The 16,795-nt window shown below is 35.6% G+C and overlaps 1 protein-coding gene across 5 annotated transcripts in view; it reads left to right on the forward strand.

Moving 5' to 3' along the window:
* Positions 1-16,795, forward strand: part of HOOK3 (hook microtubule tethering protein 3) — a 102,579-nt gene that overhangs the window by 17,447 nt on the left and 68,337 nt on the right. For all 5 annotated transcript variants that reach the window (XM_065045618.1, XM_065045620.1, XM_065045619.1 and 2 more), the window contains exons 3-4: positions 7,101-7,173; positions 14,946-14,996. In XM_065045618.1, coding sequence (XP_064901690.1) covers positions 7,101-7,173; positions 14,946-14,996 — 124 coding nt within the window. The remainder of the gene's footprint in view (positions 1-7,100; positions 7,174-14,945; positions 14,997-16,795) is intronic.

A 16,795-nucleotide genomic window follows, 5' to 3' on the forward strand; every position in this document is an offset into this window, starting at 1 on the left:
TTTGTGTCAAACAAAATTACTTTCGAGTAATGTCAGTGGTCCTCTTGATTCAGAATAGTTGAAGCAGTCTTTCTACTGTTTTAATGTATTTTGCTACTACATAAAAGATGACACCATGGCCCCATGCTCAGTACATATGTATTTTCCAACCCAGCATTTGAATCAGCCCATTTTTAAGCTTGTGAGATCTGAACATGAAGTTTACAAGTCTGAAGCTAAACAATGTAAATGGGATGTCGTTCCATTTTTTTTTTTTTTTTAAGGGTTAGAAATATATCATCCTTTTTTACCTGCTGGAGTATAAAAAGGTGGTGACCATATAGATAGTGTGTTCAGTAAACTTTATAGCAAGTCAGGATTTCAGCATAATCACCTGTGAATCTGTTTTCAGAGCATTTAGAAAAAAATGTAATAGTGACATACATATAGAAAAATTGTCATAGTGACAAATTTAATGTGGGTAATTATCTGTCTTATATTTCCATAGTTCTTCTGGAGGGTACAGTTTCCACTTAATGTAATGACAGGCCAGCAGTTGATAACTGTATATATTATTGATTGGCTAGTTCAAAGACTCATCAGAATTTGGATCTAAAACATAATATACCTTGATACAAACCAAAATGAAGCTTCTGTGTCAAAGGCCCCTTAATAACCTCACTGTTTTAGATTGGTACTACTATGACTTGAAATACTGCCTTTCTCCCTGTCTTGGTGTTATTAAAGGAAAACTGTTCTGAGATATTGTTTACAATTGATGAACCGATGTTTTAAAAGGAGATGTACAATAGAAATATTGCATTTCTGTAGTATGATTTTAAGAGATTTCCTATAGCAGTTGCCATGCTGACACTGAATGCATTCTTTAGTTTACCTGGTTTATATGTAAAGATCAGTTAAGCAATTTAAAGTTCTTTCTCTATGCCCTAGGTAATAGTAGTTGTCTGTCTTTCTGATATTTGTGCTTCAGATTTATAATTTTCCATTCTTGTGCAATTAATACATTGATTCTTATACAGAGATTTAGCAACAATATTGCTAAATCTTGACTGCATTCCTGTTGATATAAGCTTTGAAGTGTAACAGCAGGCACATCTTGGATTGCAAAGCAGGAATGATAAACAAGTTGGACAAGTTTTGAGGGAAAATATTATTGCTTCTTTTATTTTTTCTTTTGTAACAACAGAAGGTGGCTCCAGTTTTAGTGTTTTTTTGAGGCAAATACCACAGGTTGCAGAATAGCTGTTTCGCTGGACATGAGAGACTGGGAACATAGGTCAAATACAGGGATCAGTGCTTTTATAGTTGACTAGAAAACTGATCAGGAGTATGTTGGCAAAGCCATTTTAAGTGTTCTTCAAAACAAAACCAGATTTGACACTAGCAGTGAAATCTTCCTTCTGCTCCTTCAAACAGCACAGGAAGAATACTTAGTCAGGAATCAGGGAATGTTCAATGATATGAAACAAGTCTAGAGCACGCTTTTCCAGTCTGTCCTTCTTTTTATATTAACAGCGTTGTCTCCATTTCCTTCCCAAAAAAGATAACCATGTAGAAGAAAATTTTTGCAGACATAGAAATGTGTAAGAGCCAAACAACTGGGTGCTTGTAGTTATTTGGAAGAGTCACACAGTGACATTCAATAGCAAAGAGCAAGCACAACTTGAAGGAACCAGATCACTGCGAACAGATGTCATTTGCAGTGAAGACTTGAACAGTATTGGCTTTGAAAGGAAAATTGCTCAACAAGTTTGTCTTCAAAGGGCAAATTTATTGTCTCTGCTGGAGACACTAAGCTTAAACGCTGTTACTCTTCTTCCATTGAGAAGGGCAGACTACTGTTTCTGTAATGCACATTGAAATTTGGATGTCAGTATAGATGCCTTCTGTTTATGGCTCTTCAATGTGTGTACTTTGAGGCTAATAGCATTAATAGGTTAATTACATAAAGGTGGGAAGGGAGAAATCTGACAACTTTTGGGTGCATTGGGACTTTTACTATAGTAAATTAATTCATGTTTGAAAAATTGTTGAAAAGCAAATTGATATATCCAGTGAGAATTTAAAAAAAAAAGTTCACTCTGAATGAAGAAAATGCAATCAGTGAAGAACTCTAAGTGAGGTAGAGCATTGATGAAAATTGGAAGATAGTGGGGTGATCCAGTGATCTGGGTATATTTTCATAGGAGAGTAAGGATAGCATTTCTTCTTGAAAACTTTTAATATTTAAAGTCTGAACTCACTATTCTTTCTATTTTTCTAACCTGCACCTTCATAGAAAGATTCCATTGGTACTTGTGAGGATGGCAGACAGTAGGAACAAGATGAAATTAAGACAGTAGTTAATGATGAGGAACAGTTTCAAAGCGAAACCTAGTTCAGAGAATTGTTTTAGATATACAGAAGACTTGCACAATACAGAATTGTAGGATTTATTGTCAGTAGAAGAAAAAAAGGAAGAATATTGCTTATTCATTAGCTGATAAAAAACAGCTGTGCCTTCTGTCAAGTGTTTAGAAAAGGCCAGCAGCTCCTTCCATTATTCTCAGTTGTTTGTATGTTGTTCTCAATATTTTTTGCACTCAGTGTAGCAGCCCATTTGTAAATAGGGGACATTCACCCAAAGTAACAACTCATGTAGCAGAATTTTCTGTAATAAAACTGTTTAGAGAGGCTGTGAGAAATAAAGGATACAGAGGAAATTACTTACACCATCAGAAGCTTCTCACTGATGTAGCGTATGTGATATAAAACGTCAGAAATGGGCACCATGTACCCAAGCATGAGCATTTTGCTTATGGATTCAGTTGTTAATAAACAGGTGTTGGTAATTCCCTGAACGACACTTTCTTTTTATCATACAACATTTATCTTTGAATTTCAGGTACCATTTGAATGGATTTCTCCAGTGCTAACTATATTACCTTGGAGGAAGAACTTCAGCCTGTGCTTTAACTTACTGTTTTTTTGTATTATTCTGTACTGTACATTTGTTTTCAGTTGTGTAAGGTTACTGGTTCCTCTGACTAGAATTAGTATGAAATACATTAAGATAAGGTGCCTGTACACAATCAGTATTGATAATTATTTTAGAGAATGCTGTACTTCAGACTAAAGCTTGGAAGCAAAAGAAAATGTTTGAACTGTTGACTGCCTAAAATCATGTTTTAGTTTGAACTGTTGACTGCCTAAAATCATGTAGCTTATGCTGTTTAGAACAAACAGAAGTGCCATAGCCTCTGAATTGCATCTGCTTTTTCTTTATGTTTTTTTAATTGCCTTCACTGTGTTACTTATGTTTTCACTTTCTATTCATATCCCTAGAACAACATAATTCCCTGGTTTATACTACAATTTTAAATTTTCCTTTCATCCCACTCCAGAGACTGTTTAGTACCAGGTGTCCTTCTTGTTTTAATTTTTTTCTTTCTTATACTGGCCTTGGTAAATGTGAGAGATGGCATGTATTTTCATTTGTCATCTGTGCATTGTGCCTTGCTTAATGAATTATTCATTTGTAATATTATACATTGCAGCATGCTGTGTATGTTTTGACACATGCAGAACACAAAAGCCATGCTTTTGTATATTGCTGGGGGAAGGAAATTTTTGTAAACAGTAATTTCTTAAAGCAGCTTACTATACACCACTGTTAAAATGAGTAATGATCATGAGTTATACTACATGCTCTGTGGGTTGATTCTCTTCAGAAGAATATTTCTGTCTCTTGGCATCTATGATGTGGAGAGACGATCACTTAAATAAAGGAAAATTTGCATACAAAATAAGGTGGAGATGGTATAAAGGAGCACTACTGAAAACAGCATCACATGAAGCAATACAGCATTAACAACAGTGCAGATATTTTGTGCTCTGAAGAAAAGTCCCAGTTATATGCAGTACTATTCAGATACTAGGCAGCCATCAACTGGTACACTGTTATAAACCTGGAAAGTTATCCAGTGCAAGCTTGGATTTTGGCTTAAGAGTCTACTGAATTCAAAATGCTTGGTTCAAACAAGTCATCTGATGGTTATGATACTCTGGTCAGTTTTCTGCTGCTCTTGCTTCGTGCAGTACTTCTTCAAAATGAGCTGGTAGGTTTTGTAATCTACTCAGTTCTCAACCACACATTTTCATATTTGCTTAGGTGTTGCTTTTTCAAAGGCTGTAAGAGACATCAGCATCTTTCTTAATGACGTTAACTAAGGGAATTAAAGAACTCTGGGTGTGATCGAATCATGATTCTCAAAGATTCAGCTGAAGGAGACTTGTTTGCAGCAAGGGTTGTGACTGACCTAATGTCTGGAAGCCCCTTTTTAAAAGTATTTCTAGAAATTCTGATGGAAACATTTTAATTTCAGATTTTATTTCCACTAGTTTGAAATAGAGAGAAAGCATTGCTTTAGGTATTAATTCTGAACTTTAATTGAACTTTCAAGGACAGAAATGAAATTACAGTGGCATGCTAGGAATGGTTCTGAGGTGATTTATGCATGAGTAAAGGATGATCCTTCTAGATTTGTTTGGTGTTGATACCCAACAAATTTTTTGCTTTGTTTTTCTGCTTGTATTCTTGGCAAAGTGTTTTTGCAATATGTGACTAATACTGTATTATCTGCATGGAGGTGCTGTGAAGAGAATCCTTGGTATCATTCTGACCGCTGTTAAATGTTGATGATTTAGAGTGGGTTACTTATCAGCTGCTGGACCATTGGATACTTCCATGAGGTTTATATACTTAAAAAAAAAAAAAAAAAAAAAAAAAAAAAAAAAAAAAAAAAAAAAAAAAAAAGGATCTGTGGGAGAGGACTACCACAATGAGTTTAGATTTAATTCTCAGGGCCCTTCCTTATGTATGTCTGATGATATAAGGGTGTACGTAGCCCAAGAATTCGATGAAGACAGTGAAAGCCAGTTGCTGGTTCATGTGTTAGTTTTCTTGCAGTAGTAGGTAGGAAAAACTGCTTAGTTGCTGTTGAAGTGCATGCTTCCAGAGTGGAATGGGTTGGAGCTGGCCCTGAAATCTTCTTACTCTTCCTCAGCTAATGCCTTATTGTTAAAAATCAGGTATGCAGTATTAAGCATCCTGTCAGTCTGAATATAATTTTGCTTGTGCGTAGTTGGTTATGCTCACCTATGCTGCTTCTTGGAGTCATTATTTACAATGAAAATGGTAAGTCAGTAGTTGGTATATTCATGGCACTGTGGCCTTGAAGCAGCTGAAGATGGTAGTGACCAAGCGCAAACCTTAAAATGGTAAGATACAGTCCTTAGGATAGTCCAATTGGTCTTTTTTGCTGGTGAAACACAGGTAGTGAGGCGTACCTACTTTCTCACTCAGCTGCATAAACACTTTGTAGTTGTGAGTCTGTTTTAAACAAGGCTCACTTGGTTGTTGGCAATTCCCAGAAGACGTATCTGTAGGATATTCGGTTGCATTTTGAACTCCACGCCTCAAACGGATTCAAGTAGGGCTACTTGAGGTTTGAACTCTCATTCTTTTTCATTACTTTCTAGGTGATTTTGTTGTGATTGAGTGGAAGTTAGGCAAATTAAGATTTTTTTTTTTTGCAGAGAGCCCTGTTTGTTTCATGTAAATAGCGAGTGTAAGCCATCTTCATCTTAGTGGATCTTGTATGTATTGGAGTCCATTTCATTCTTTTTACCTGTCTTTTGAGAGGCTACTTCAAAGCTATTTGAAAGTATTTATTTCAAAACCAGAAGCTCTGGATAAGACATTGCTTTTTCTGTTTCATAGTTTAAGATTGTCGTCTGTGCTAGAACTGCACTGGTTTTGAATGGGAGTAATTTAGAGTCATCAGCTTAACTAGTAATGAAAGCTGTATGTTTGTCGATGCCATGTCAGAAGAAAGGAAATACGTAATCTTCATCAGAGTCTGTAACAGAATGTGTAAAAATAGCAATTGGAATGTGTCAGCAGAGAAGCAGTGTTGTTTGTGATCTCTCCGCATTGCCGTGTATTCTCTCACGGGCTGCTTGCAGACCTTGATGCATCAGGAGGAAGACATGGGGAAGATAGAATACAGGAGATACTGTGCATCAGGTACAAAGTGTAGCTACAAAGCCTGGGCCCTAACCTAAGTACTAATATAATTGCTGGTTTACAGTATATATGATATACATGTCATTTGAATCTCCAGATACATTCACAGTTTTCTTAAGGTTTTAGCAAAATTTCTCATGGCATCTTGCCCTTAAAAAAGAGGTTAGTCCTGAACCCTTCTATCTGTAGAGGGTATAGCAGTAAATCTAATGGTACTCAGTGGCAAATGCAGCAGTTTAAGTCCAGAAATTAGAATACTGTATGTGAAATTCTAACCAGCTCTACCACACTGACTCTTAAGAGACTTATGCTTATGAAAAAGGAAAGTTTGTTTGGTTGTTTTTTTTTTCTCCCTGACTGCATTAATTTTATATGTTGGATAAAATATAAGCGTTATGTTGACTTACTCTTTTAAAACCACTTATTTGTGGTCTCTCCTTATTTCTGATCACAGTATTTTCAAAATTCTCTATGATATACAGAAAATTTGACTTAAGTGAACAGTAGAAAATGTTAGTCTTTTAAATGATCTTGGAACTTGGGACAAGATATATTTTAACGCTTCTCACTGCATTAAACCAACATATGTATTGTTCAGTCTCAAGCTTCCCATTTAGAAGTGGAATAGTTCTAAGCAATGTATAGCAGCAGGAATCCATTGCATCTGGAAAAGCAATAATTTCATAATATTTGCTAGTAATGTAAGCAAATATTGCTCCAGCACCAGCTTATAAATTAGAGGAGGAAGAATTTACAGAAGGAAAAAGTGACAAAATGCATTCCAAGTACAACAGCTTCTTCAAAAGTATTAGCTAATCATGGTACACAATCGAAGCTGTGCTGTCAATAGGATTTAGGGCATTAGAGGAGTGAGTAGTAACAGGATTCTGAACTACTCTATACAGGCAGTGTGTAGGATGCAGAGGTAGAAATTTAAAGAACCTCAGTCTGAGATAGGAGCTTAATCACTGAGGTATCCTCACAGTTTCTGCAACCTGTTTTTAATGAATGCTCTAAATTTTTTGTTTTTCAGAGATCCAGCTTACTTTGATGAAAATTGGCTGAACAGGATCAAAACAGAAGTAGGAGATAATTGGAGGCTAAAGGTATTTGACTTCTCTGCAAATCTGTATTTCAGTTCATAATACAATATTGTATCCAAATATTAGTATATTTCTAGATTAAGACCTTGCATTATAGTACAGCATTTTGAATTTTAGACGATTTTAATTACAGTTACTTTTTAATGCTGTTATTGTACAGTTTAAGGAAGAAAAGTAATTTTGAGTTTGTAAATACACTTCATTAATTTCAAAGGAAAACTTCATAATAAGTTTTATGCATCCATTACCTTTCTTTGTTTTTCAAATGCTGAGTGAACGTTTTTTTAAATGTAAAGTGTGAAAGGAGCTTTAAAAAACAGACCTCTGAGAAGCAGCTGCATAAAAAATAGCAGAATAATAAGCAATTTATTTAAACAAAAATGGCAAGTGTTGTTTACTTTGGCAGCTTTGTGCAACTACTGAGTCTTAAGAAGGGAATTTGTGTTTTTCAACCACAGTCTATTTGGTGGGTTATTTGTATTACCAAATATTCTAGTACTTTCTCTGCAAACCTTAAGGCAACAGAATTTACAGTGCTACAGCTGAAAAGCATTTTGGCTCATAAAACCTGAAGAACATAGTTTCAAATACAGATATGATGTTAGTGTAGTTTCTGACCAGTTTTCTTCAGAGAATGATCTATGTACCTTTCTAAATTGCCATTTTCAGCCTGAGTACTTGGGGAAACAAAATGGTGACAGTTTGTCTTGTTAGTTCATGTTTCCTATAAAACTGTTTTGTTCTGGCCACCAAAACCCTTTCTAGCGTTTTGAGAAGGACTTGCAACTGTGAAATGCTCTAGTTCTTACAGGCTTGTTAACATCACTGGCTGAAGAGAAGGGACACATAGATAAGTGCCACCTGAGGCGTGCAAAGGGAGTCTGTGTGTTCAGGCTTGGCCAGCACACCTGTCAGCATGGTCTCTGCTGTCTGGCCAGCTGTGTGCAAGACTGGGCTCCTTTAGAAGGTTTTGTCTACCAGGACTGCCAGCAAAAATGTGGGTACATTGATTAGGATGTATTGACTGGCTGGTAAATAAAATATATGATCGTTATACAAGCTTTCTTAGTTCTGCTGCTTGTAGAACAGTTAATTTAAATGAACTTTTCAAATAAGCATATTGAATTGCAATGAACAGCTGTATGCAAGGGTTTTATTTTTCTCTAAAATATTTCTGTGGCTTTTTTATAAGGAATATTAAAGTCTTGACTGTTAAATTTGGAGAACAACAAATTGAGAACTTTTTGCTATAATAGCATTTTGGTTGATTGAAAGTGCAGTAGCAGCTTCTGTAACTCTCATATGGAGCTTGGGCAGATACTGAGGCTTAGCAGGTGTGAATAATAAAAAAAAAAAAAAAAAAGAGGTTGAGCAAACGAGCAAACTAGTAACTTCCTTATGTGATTGAGCTTGGAAAAACATAAGCTCAAATTTCAGGTTCTTGCTGATCCAATTCCTTCTTGATTTTCATAGATCCATGTAAATAAAAGCTAAAGAATGTGTTTTTTTTTTTTTTTAAGAGATGTTTGTTTCAGTTTTTTGTATACATTTTTTTATATACCATGAAAGAAGTATTCATGAAGAATACTAAAAGGCAAAATGTGGTATTTTAATTATTTATTTTGTAACCAGGAAAGTAATCCTATACTATGCCAACTGTTGTTCTTCACATGCAAGTAAACACTATTAGTAATCTAGTTGTTCAACAGTCTTATCAGTCAATCTGTCATTTATAGTCTGGCTTGTAGGAACCCTTCCAATCTGTGCACTTCTATTAATTTCTCTCTGGACTTGAAATGCAGGCAACATACCTCTGCACGTCTCATTAATATAGATTTCCCTTCATATTTTAAAAAGCACTATGAGAAATGGTAATTGGGTTATATCACCATCTTACAAGTCATGATAATGAGCTGAATTATATTCTTGTTGCTAAATGTGATTGCTCTTTGTCATATCATATGGGGTAATAGTCACCACTTCTACAAGCTCTTGGTATTATGAACCACGTAAAGGAGTCAGTGTAATAGGGGAAATTATTTAAAACAAACAAACCAAACACACAAGTGTAATGTGTAGGTTGTTCTACTTTGGAACAGTGGTTAGGATAGAGGTTAGCATAGGCCTGATAGAGCCCTCCTAACCACTGTTGAAAGAGATACTCAGAAAATCATGCAGTTCTTAACTTTGGATTGGATGCTGTCCTGTATGGAAAATAAACAAGAATATATGGCTTATCTTTCTTTTTTTTTTTTTCTTTTTTTTTCATTCTGCAGTTCACTTTCCGATAACTGCAAGAATGCCTTCTTATTAAAATACTTTTCCTGTTGTTGTACCAGTTTAAAACAAATATATAAATTCACAGGATTGTCGTTATATGCCTGATTACAGGGCAAGTTGTCCAACTTGAGAGATGCAGCAATGCACAGGATAGAAAAAGTGAGATGTTAGAACTCAGGCTACTTGCAAAGTAGGAAGCATTCAGCAAGCATTCTCTGTAAATACCTGCTGAGCAGATATTTGTCTACTGTCTTCAGCAGAGAAATGTGTTACTCTTTGGGGTTTAAAATTTCTGGGGCATAGCATACATCAGTGTACATAGGAGTTTATGTGTTCCCTTAGACAACAAAAAAAGCTGCTTCTTACTGCTGCCTTAGCTGCAATTTTATGTGGTGGTAGAAAAAAAAATAAATGAAGACATTATTTCTTTCCTGATGTACAACTGAACACTTTAATATAGTCAGAGTTGAAACTGTGTGCACACTAGTATTTCATGCTGAAGAAGATGACATTTTGAAGATAAAATGACCTTTATTGAAAATAGAAAACAGTAGAGAAAATAATTTTGTTGCCAAAATTTTGCAGGAATGATATTCGCTAATCAAGAAACAAAAATAGTTCAATGTCAGTTCATACAGGAATACTAGTAACAGAACAGAAATTTAAAGTTAACTATTTGATACACATGTATCAATTTCGGCAATTACAGAATAAGCTGTTGACTGTCTGAGGGATGGAATAAAACTGACACCCTTTTCCCCGCCCCCCCCCCCACCTTTCATTCAGAGTGGTTATAACTAGCTTGGGAAAGTAAGGAAAGATGTTCAGCTTGATTTCTGACTTTTTCTTCTGGACTTTTTCCTTTGACATTCAGGCTACAGCATCAGTTAAAAGTACAATTTTATTGATGTTTTTAGTAGTGAAATAAATAACTCACGCTTTTTCCATGGATGAACAGTGTTTAGTCCAATTCCTTAATTGTATTCCTTAAACACGTGTTCATTAAAGCATAAGCAAAACAGCGCTGGGTGCGCGGGGGATTGGCTCCGCCCGACACACACACTTTCTAACAATAAGAAGTGTGCTTAAAAACAGTAAGGTATTACATATTCATAATAACCTCAGGAACACCTATACATATTCATAACCTTTCCCCACTTCTTATTAAAATGAGTCTCAGCTAATAATTTCCATAGTCTCCTCCTTGACCCCTCCCTGTTGCACCTGCGCAGTGTCACTTGGTGGTCTTGAGAAGGGGTCTTTGGGGGTCTTTGGATGAAGGCTCCTTCGGCTTTGTCACAGTGAACTTTTTACCTTTTTGGCTCATTATGATGAATTGGCTGGAACCCAAGCTGCCAAGTTGACCGAAACCAGACTGGCGCCCCCTTTTGCTGTAAATCTTGGTTATCTTGTCTCCTCAAGATTTATAGCTGGTGCTGTAAAACTTCTTATCTTGGCATTTGATGAGGTTCTGTTTTTTCTTAACACATTTGGTTACATAGGGCTCTAAACTAGGCATTCATCATGTGGCTTAAAGTGTTAGTTCGTTAGTAGGCACTCATTATGTGGTTGGTTAACCCTTAAAATGTTAGTTCCCTCTATCAATATAACTTCATAAACAAGTTTCACAACTTTTTACATAGAACTTAACCACCTTTTATTTTTTCAGGTTCAGAGCCTGTGCCTCATTTGGTTATATCTGTAAACCTTAAACATCTTCTCAGCACAAATCACAACTGCATTTCTCACAGTAGCAAGCTGTGTTTGTTCCATTACTGAATAGCATATTCAAACAATAGGAGCCACTAGACTTTCTGCAGCTAATACAGTTTCAATGCCTTACGCTTGATACATTGCTGCAAAATGAAATATTCAGTGAAATTAGAGTACAGACTACTTAGTGTTGTAATCTAAGTAAACCAGCCTGATTTTTGAGGTTCAGTTTTTACTCCCTGCGCTAGTACAGTTCTGTCTTCTCGGAATTCCTCTGCAGTACAAGCTGGGTTGGCTGGTTGAGTAATGGAAGCCTGTTTTCAGTGTACAGTGTCACTTTTCTGCTACTTCCTTGTTCTTTGCAAGGGAAGGGACCACTTACTTATGAACAGACATTTAGAGTAGGTTATTTATTGTTTTTTTTTTTTTTTTTCTGATAAGGATGGAAGCCTGTCATGTGACTGTTTATCTGCAAGCAAGGAGATATTATAGGTGTACTGTAAGCCAGCATTCATTTCTGTCAAAATGATAATTAGGAACTGATATGCTTAATTCTGTTTCGTTATACCCTTAATTCCTAAGTCAACAATGTCTACAAACATAGGTTTAATGTAGGAATGTTCTTTGTGTTCAGAGCCACATTTTATTTGTCATTTAAATCAAGGAAGTGTCTGTATCTGTTCCTTTTGGGATTTCTTTTTGCAGAAAGCAGATTGTATAAGGGTAGCCTCCTGAGCTAATGGTATAGTCTCTCTCTAGGCTCCATTTGTAATCAGTGAAGAGACATGCTCCTGCAAAATGCAGTTTAAAGCAGAAGCCTAATGTATGTGGTAGGAGCAATGCATGCACACTCTTTGTCCCCTCCTTCCCCCCATCCCTGTGCCTCCCTGCTACCACTCCTCCCTGCCACCACCCCAGTGCCAGTGGCAGTAGAACCATCTAAGTGTATTCACTGCAGACAATTTAAAAAAATATATTGAGAGCCCTTGGAGTAATACTGAAGATAATCGTTAGGTTTAAGCTAGTCTGTAAAGAAGCTGCTTATAATTGTCTGATTATGTGCCATATACAAAGACGATATAGTTAACTCTTTAAAGCGAGTTGTCCTAGTACTACTGATGGGCAGTGGAATAAAATAGGACCACAAGGACAAGTCTGTTTTTTTTCTTTTTAAGTTTGCTGTTTTCTTTTTCTGGGGGTGCTGTTCTGTATGTTAGTTTTGATGACAGATTTTGATGAATATTTAATTTGTTCCAGCATCTCAACTCTAAGCTCTATGGAAGTTATGTGGAGAAAGATGACTCTTTGTGTTCAAGGGATTTTAATGCAAACAATGCTTACAAGGCAAGGGAAGAAGTATTTTATAGGCAGGTGCTTTACATTTTGTTTCTCATTTTTTGGGATTGTGTTTAAGTTCAAGGTTCCTCACAATGCTCTCATCAGTAAGCTGGACTTAAATTCTGCAACATGACCTTTATGTTTCTGTGACACTTTCGCAGCAGACTCAGGTAAATTACAAATTACAAGGTTTTAATGAATCAAGTTTTAAAATTATACTTTAATCAGCGCAGTATATTTGTGGTGATTTGGTATAAAAATCAACTTATTTACATTTCTTAAAATTCTTAAATCTGTTGCAGACTTTGGTTGTGATTGTGCATAGCCTTTGAAAGGTGGTGGTGATTTCTTTTGGAAAGACATCTAGAAGATAGTTGTAGTTCTTACAGAAACGTGTTATGTGTAATATGACAGAAATAGTATGTGTTTGGGAATAGAAGGTATAAGCCTGAAAGTAAACTAGTTATTATGCTGTAATGGGATGGGCAGTAAATGTTTTTATGTACTTGCTATTGCATAGCATCTCCAGTTCTAGGTTGCCAGAGTATTTTATGTGTCACTTTTGAAGTCCAAGTGGATTTTTGTTTCTTTTATGACTTGAAGTTCAGTGATTATGAAGACAGAATGTTCTTATATTTTAGTAAGTGGTCAGCTCTTGCCACTTTCTTCCAAAAGGGAGTGGATTAGTAGGAATAAAGTAATCAAATCATTATCAGTTTGGATTTCATAAGTAGATCTTTTTATGTGTGTTTAGCCTGTTCCTTTCTTGAGTTTCTCTTAGAAAAGAGACTTGATTTTGCTTTTATCGCCTCATTTTGTCTGTTGACTGTGTTGAAGTGTTGAGTTTGTCCCCGGTTTTCTAACTATTTTCTGTAGTGTTTCCTTAGATCTTTTTGAAGATAAGTTACTTCTGTCAGTTGATAGAATCTCCTAGCTGAATATTCTTAGAATGTAATCAAGAATAAAGAAGTTATTGTGGGCTTTTTTAAAGGCATTTGGGATTTGAGAGTTTTCACTCTCCCTTCATTATAATTCCACAGTTTTCTTGTGTGACTACTGTTGTCAGGAACATTACTTTGTGAATCCTTATTCAGTCAAGTTCAGTCTTTGCAAAACCTGTTTATAGAGTTCATAGAGCCAAAGAATCATTTAGGTTGAAAAAGACCTTTAAGATCATTAGGTCCAACTGTTAACCTGGTACTGCTAAGTCCGCCACTAAACCATGTCCCCAAAGGACCCATTCACGTGTCTTTTAAAGACCTCCAGGGATGGCGACTCCAACTCGTCCCTGTGCAGCCTGTTCCAGTGCTTGATAATCCTTTCTGTGAAGAAATTTTTCCTAATATCCAACCTAAACCTCCCCTGGAGCAACTTGAGGCTGTTTCCTCTCATCTTGTTACTTGGGAGAAGAGGCCAACACCCTCCATGCTACAACCTCCTTTCAGGTAGTTGTAGAGAACAAGTTCTCCCTTCAGCCTCCTTTTCTCCAAGATAAACAGCCACAGTTCTCTCAGCTGCTCCCCTGTCACATGAAATACTGCACTGCTACTGTTATCCAAATTATTTGCTTAAATGCTTGGACATAATTGGTGTGAATCTGTAAGAGTTACTTTTAGCAAAGATTTTTTTTTTTTCCAAGTTATCACGTATGCAATCCATCGAGTATTTCTGTAATTTTTAAATGCGCTCTCTGTCTCAGAGACTTGATATAAATGCTTTTGCTGGAATGGGAGCTGTACTCAGTAGAAGGGAAATGTGGCATAGATTCTATACATAAGGAGACACTTAACTTGTGCCATTGTTATGCAAGTGACCAAAAGTTATCATTGTATGGCACTGAAGGCATCACAGAGCAATATGAATTTTGCAGTTTTGCCTTGACACTGTAAGACGTTCAGTTGTAAAGAACTGGGGGGAAGAAGGGGGAAAGAATGAAGAAAAGTTAAATAACTGAGAGGAGTAATTAATGAGAAAGTTAATAAATTAAGCTTACATGGGTGGGGAATAAAGGAGGATATTGAGCCAGTAGCTGTATTTGGTTTGAAAGGTTTATCACTGCAGAAAGTAAATCTCCAGGATATTTAAAGAAAAGAAAGGAAAAATGTTTCAGCTTCTGCATACAAAAGTAATCGTATAATAAACAACTACTTCAAAAAAGATTCATGCTTTGGGATCTGATTTAAGGCCTCTCCAAGACAATGTAATAGTTTTTTAAAATTTGAATGGGTTCTGTCAACTAATAAAGATTTGTTATCGTGTCTGGAACTATATAAAGGACTACTGCATAATTTTTATGATTCTAAATTAAACTGCTCAAACAGAAAATCTCATTGTACAAATAGATGTAATTGGATGATTTTTGTGATTTCTGTGATTACCTGCTTTCTGATCATTTATCTGCAATATATTGTCTGCATTTACTCTATTTCCTGCTTGTCAAATAGGTAAGCAACCTGAAGAAAATTTTAAAAGGGATATTGGATTATAATCATGAGGTAAGAACCAGTTTAAGTAATCTATATTTACATTATTTTTTTTGTTATATGCTTTAGTTAAACTGCTTAATGTAACTTATATTCTGCTGATTAAGTTCTGACTTTTTTTTGCTACGTGTTTGGCATACAGTGTTTCATGGCCTATTCTCTAGTGTTAGCCTTCTCTAAAACTTCTCATCTGCTTTATTGAATACTCAAGGCTTCCAGAGGAGTCCTATGTGTGTGCAAATTCAGTCATAGAAACAGTAGATGTCTTTGCTGACTGTGTTCTGATGCTGGGCTTTAACAGTACCTGTATTTGATTCCTTATTTTATTTCCTTTGCTCTAGCTAAAGTCTGCCTCTTTCCTTTACCACATTAAAATTTTCAGTGGAACGTTTTAATCCCAGTATATTGGAGTCTGCCTTTGGCATTCTCTCTTAGACTATTGAGCAAACTCGGAATTGAAACACTCCAAAGGAGACAGAGTACATTATTTTTTTCAGTGGTGAATTCTCAACTAAAATATGCTTTTGATTTCAGTGATGTTTTGAGGCAAACTGATTTGCACAGACTGCAGCACAAAATCGATTATATGTACATTCTGGACATTGCTTGTCTTACAATATTAGTTTCTCATAAATACTTTAGAGAGGAAGATATTTGTTAATAAACTTAAATCTTTAAAAATCGTCGGATTTTACAGAAAGGAAAAGTTAGACTTATAAGCTTATATTCAGCAAATGGTCAGGTGTCCATGTTGAAATAACTTTTGAAAATTGATGGTTAGGCAATCTGGTCATAACTGGCAATTCTAGAAAGGAACAAACAAGTTTTTTATATAGAAAATTAATAGGACTATGACAAAGTGATGCCAGCTTCTTTTTGGCTAGTTGGTATGCATGGTAATAAAGTTTCTGGTGTGAAAACTTTACTTTTAAGCAAGTTTTTGTCTGTTTCCAGCTCATTAAGTTCCGCAAAAATAATGCACATTTATACGTTTGACTAGATTCTGGTTTGATGTCTTTTTTTATGTGCTGAAGCAATGCTTGTGGTGATAATGGAGATGATCTGGATTCCACTATGAATCCTGGTTATGTTTTCCTCAACCTGATTCTCTCTCCTGGCAGTCACCTTCTACAAAAATATAGATGTGAATGTAAATGATTTTTTCCTGATGCAGCTAAAAGCCTTTGAAAAGTGTGTGTGCTAATTTTATTAATCTTCAAAAAATCAAAAATTTATTTTGCATTCAGGAAGTTAGTCTTTCAAAAGCTATCCTACGTTGCTGTCTTTGCCAATCATAGTATAAAGAACAAGAAGCCAAAGTTACCAGTAATCTTGCTGCAGAACTATGCCACTCTGGAACTGAAACTTTTTTTTTTTTCAGTTTTAGGTTTTTTTTTAAGGGCCTTTGTATTTATTTTTTAAAAGGAGGGAGATGTCCTTTTTCATCTCAAGATATTTGTTGCAGAGTCTGTCCTTCATTTTCATATTTTTTAAAAATTAAAATTGTCTCTCCTGTTTATTTCAAAATCCTCTATTTACTCCTTCTCATCCTTGGCTTCTTTATAGTGCCTGTTGATATGTGTGTTCCCATCAACTTTTTTCAACAGCAGTTATATTATCCATAACTATGAAGCAGTTGTAGTAGTATTAACTGAAATCCAGAATTGCATTTGAGAGAAAATCAGGAACTACAGATGAATATATGAATACATCAGACTTGCATAATTAAAATTATATTGTGTTTTACTCTGTTATTACAATCTATGTACAATGGTAATATTTCTGTTGTGCTTGAGGCGTTCACAGATTTC

This window comes from Columba livia, chromosome Z, assembly GCF_036013475.1.
Source record: "Columba livia isolate bColLiv1 breed racing homer chromosome Z, bColLiv1.pat.W.v2, whole genome shotgun sequence".
Taxonomy (NCBI): domain Eukaryota; kingdom Metazoa; phylum Chordata; class Aves; order Columbiformes; family Columbidae; genus Columba; species Columba livia.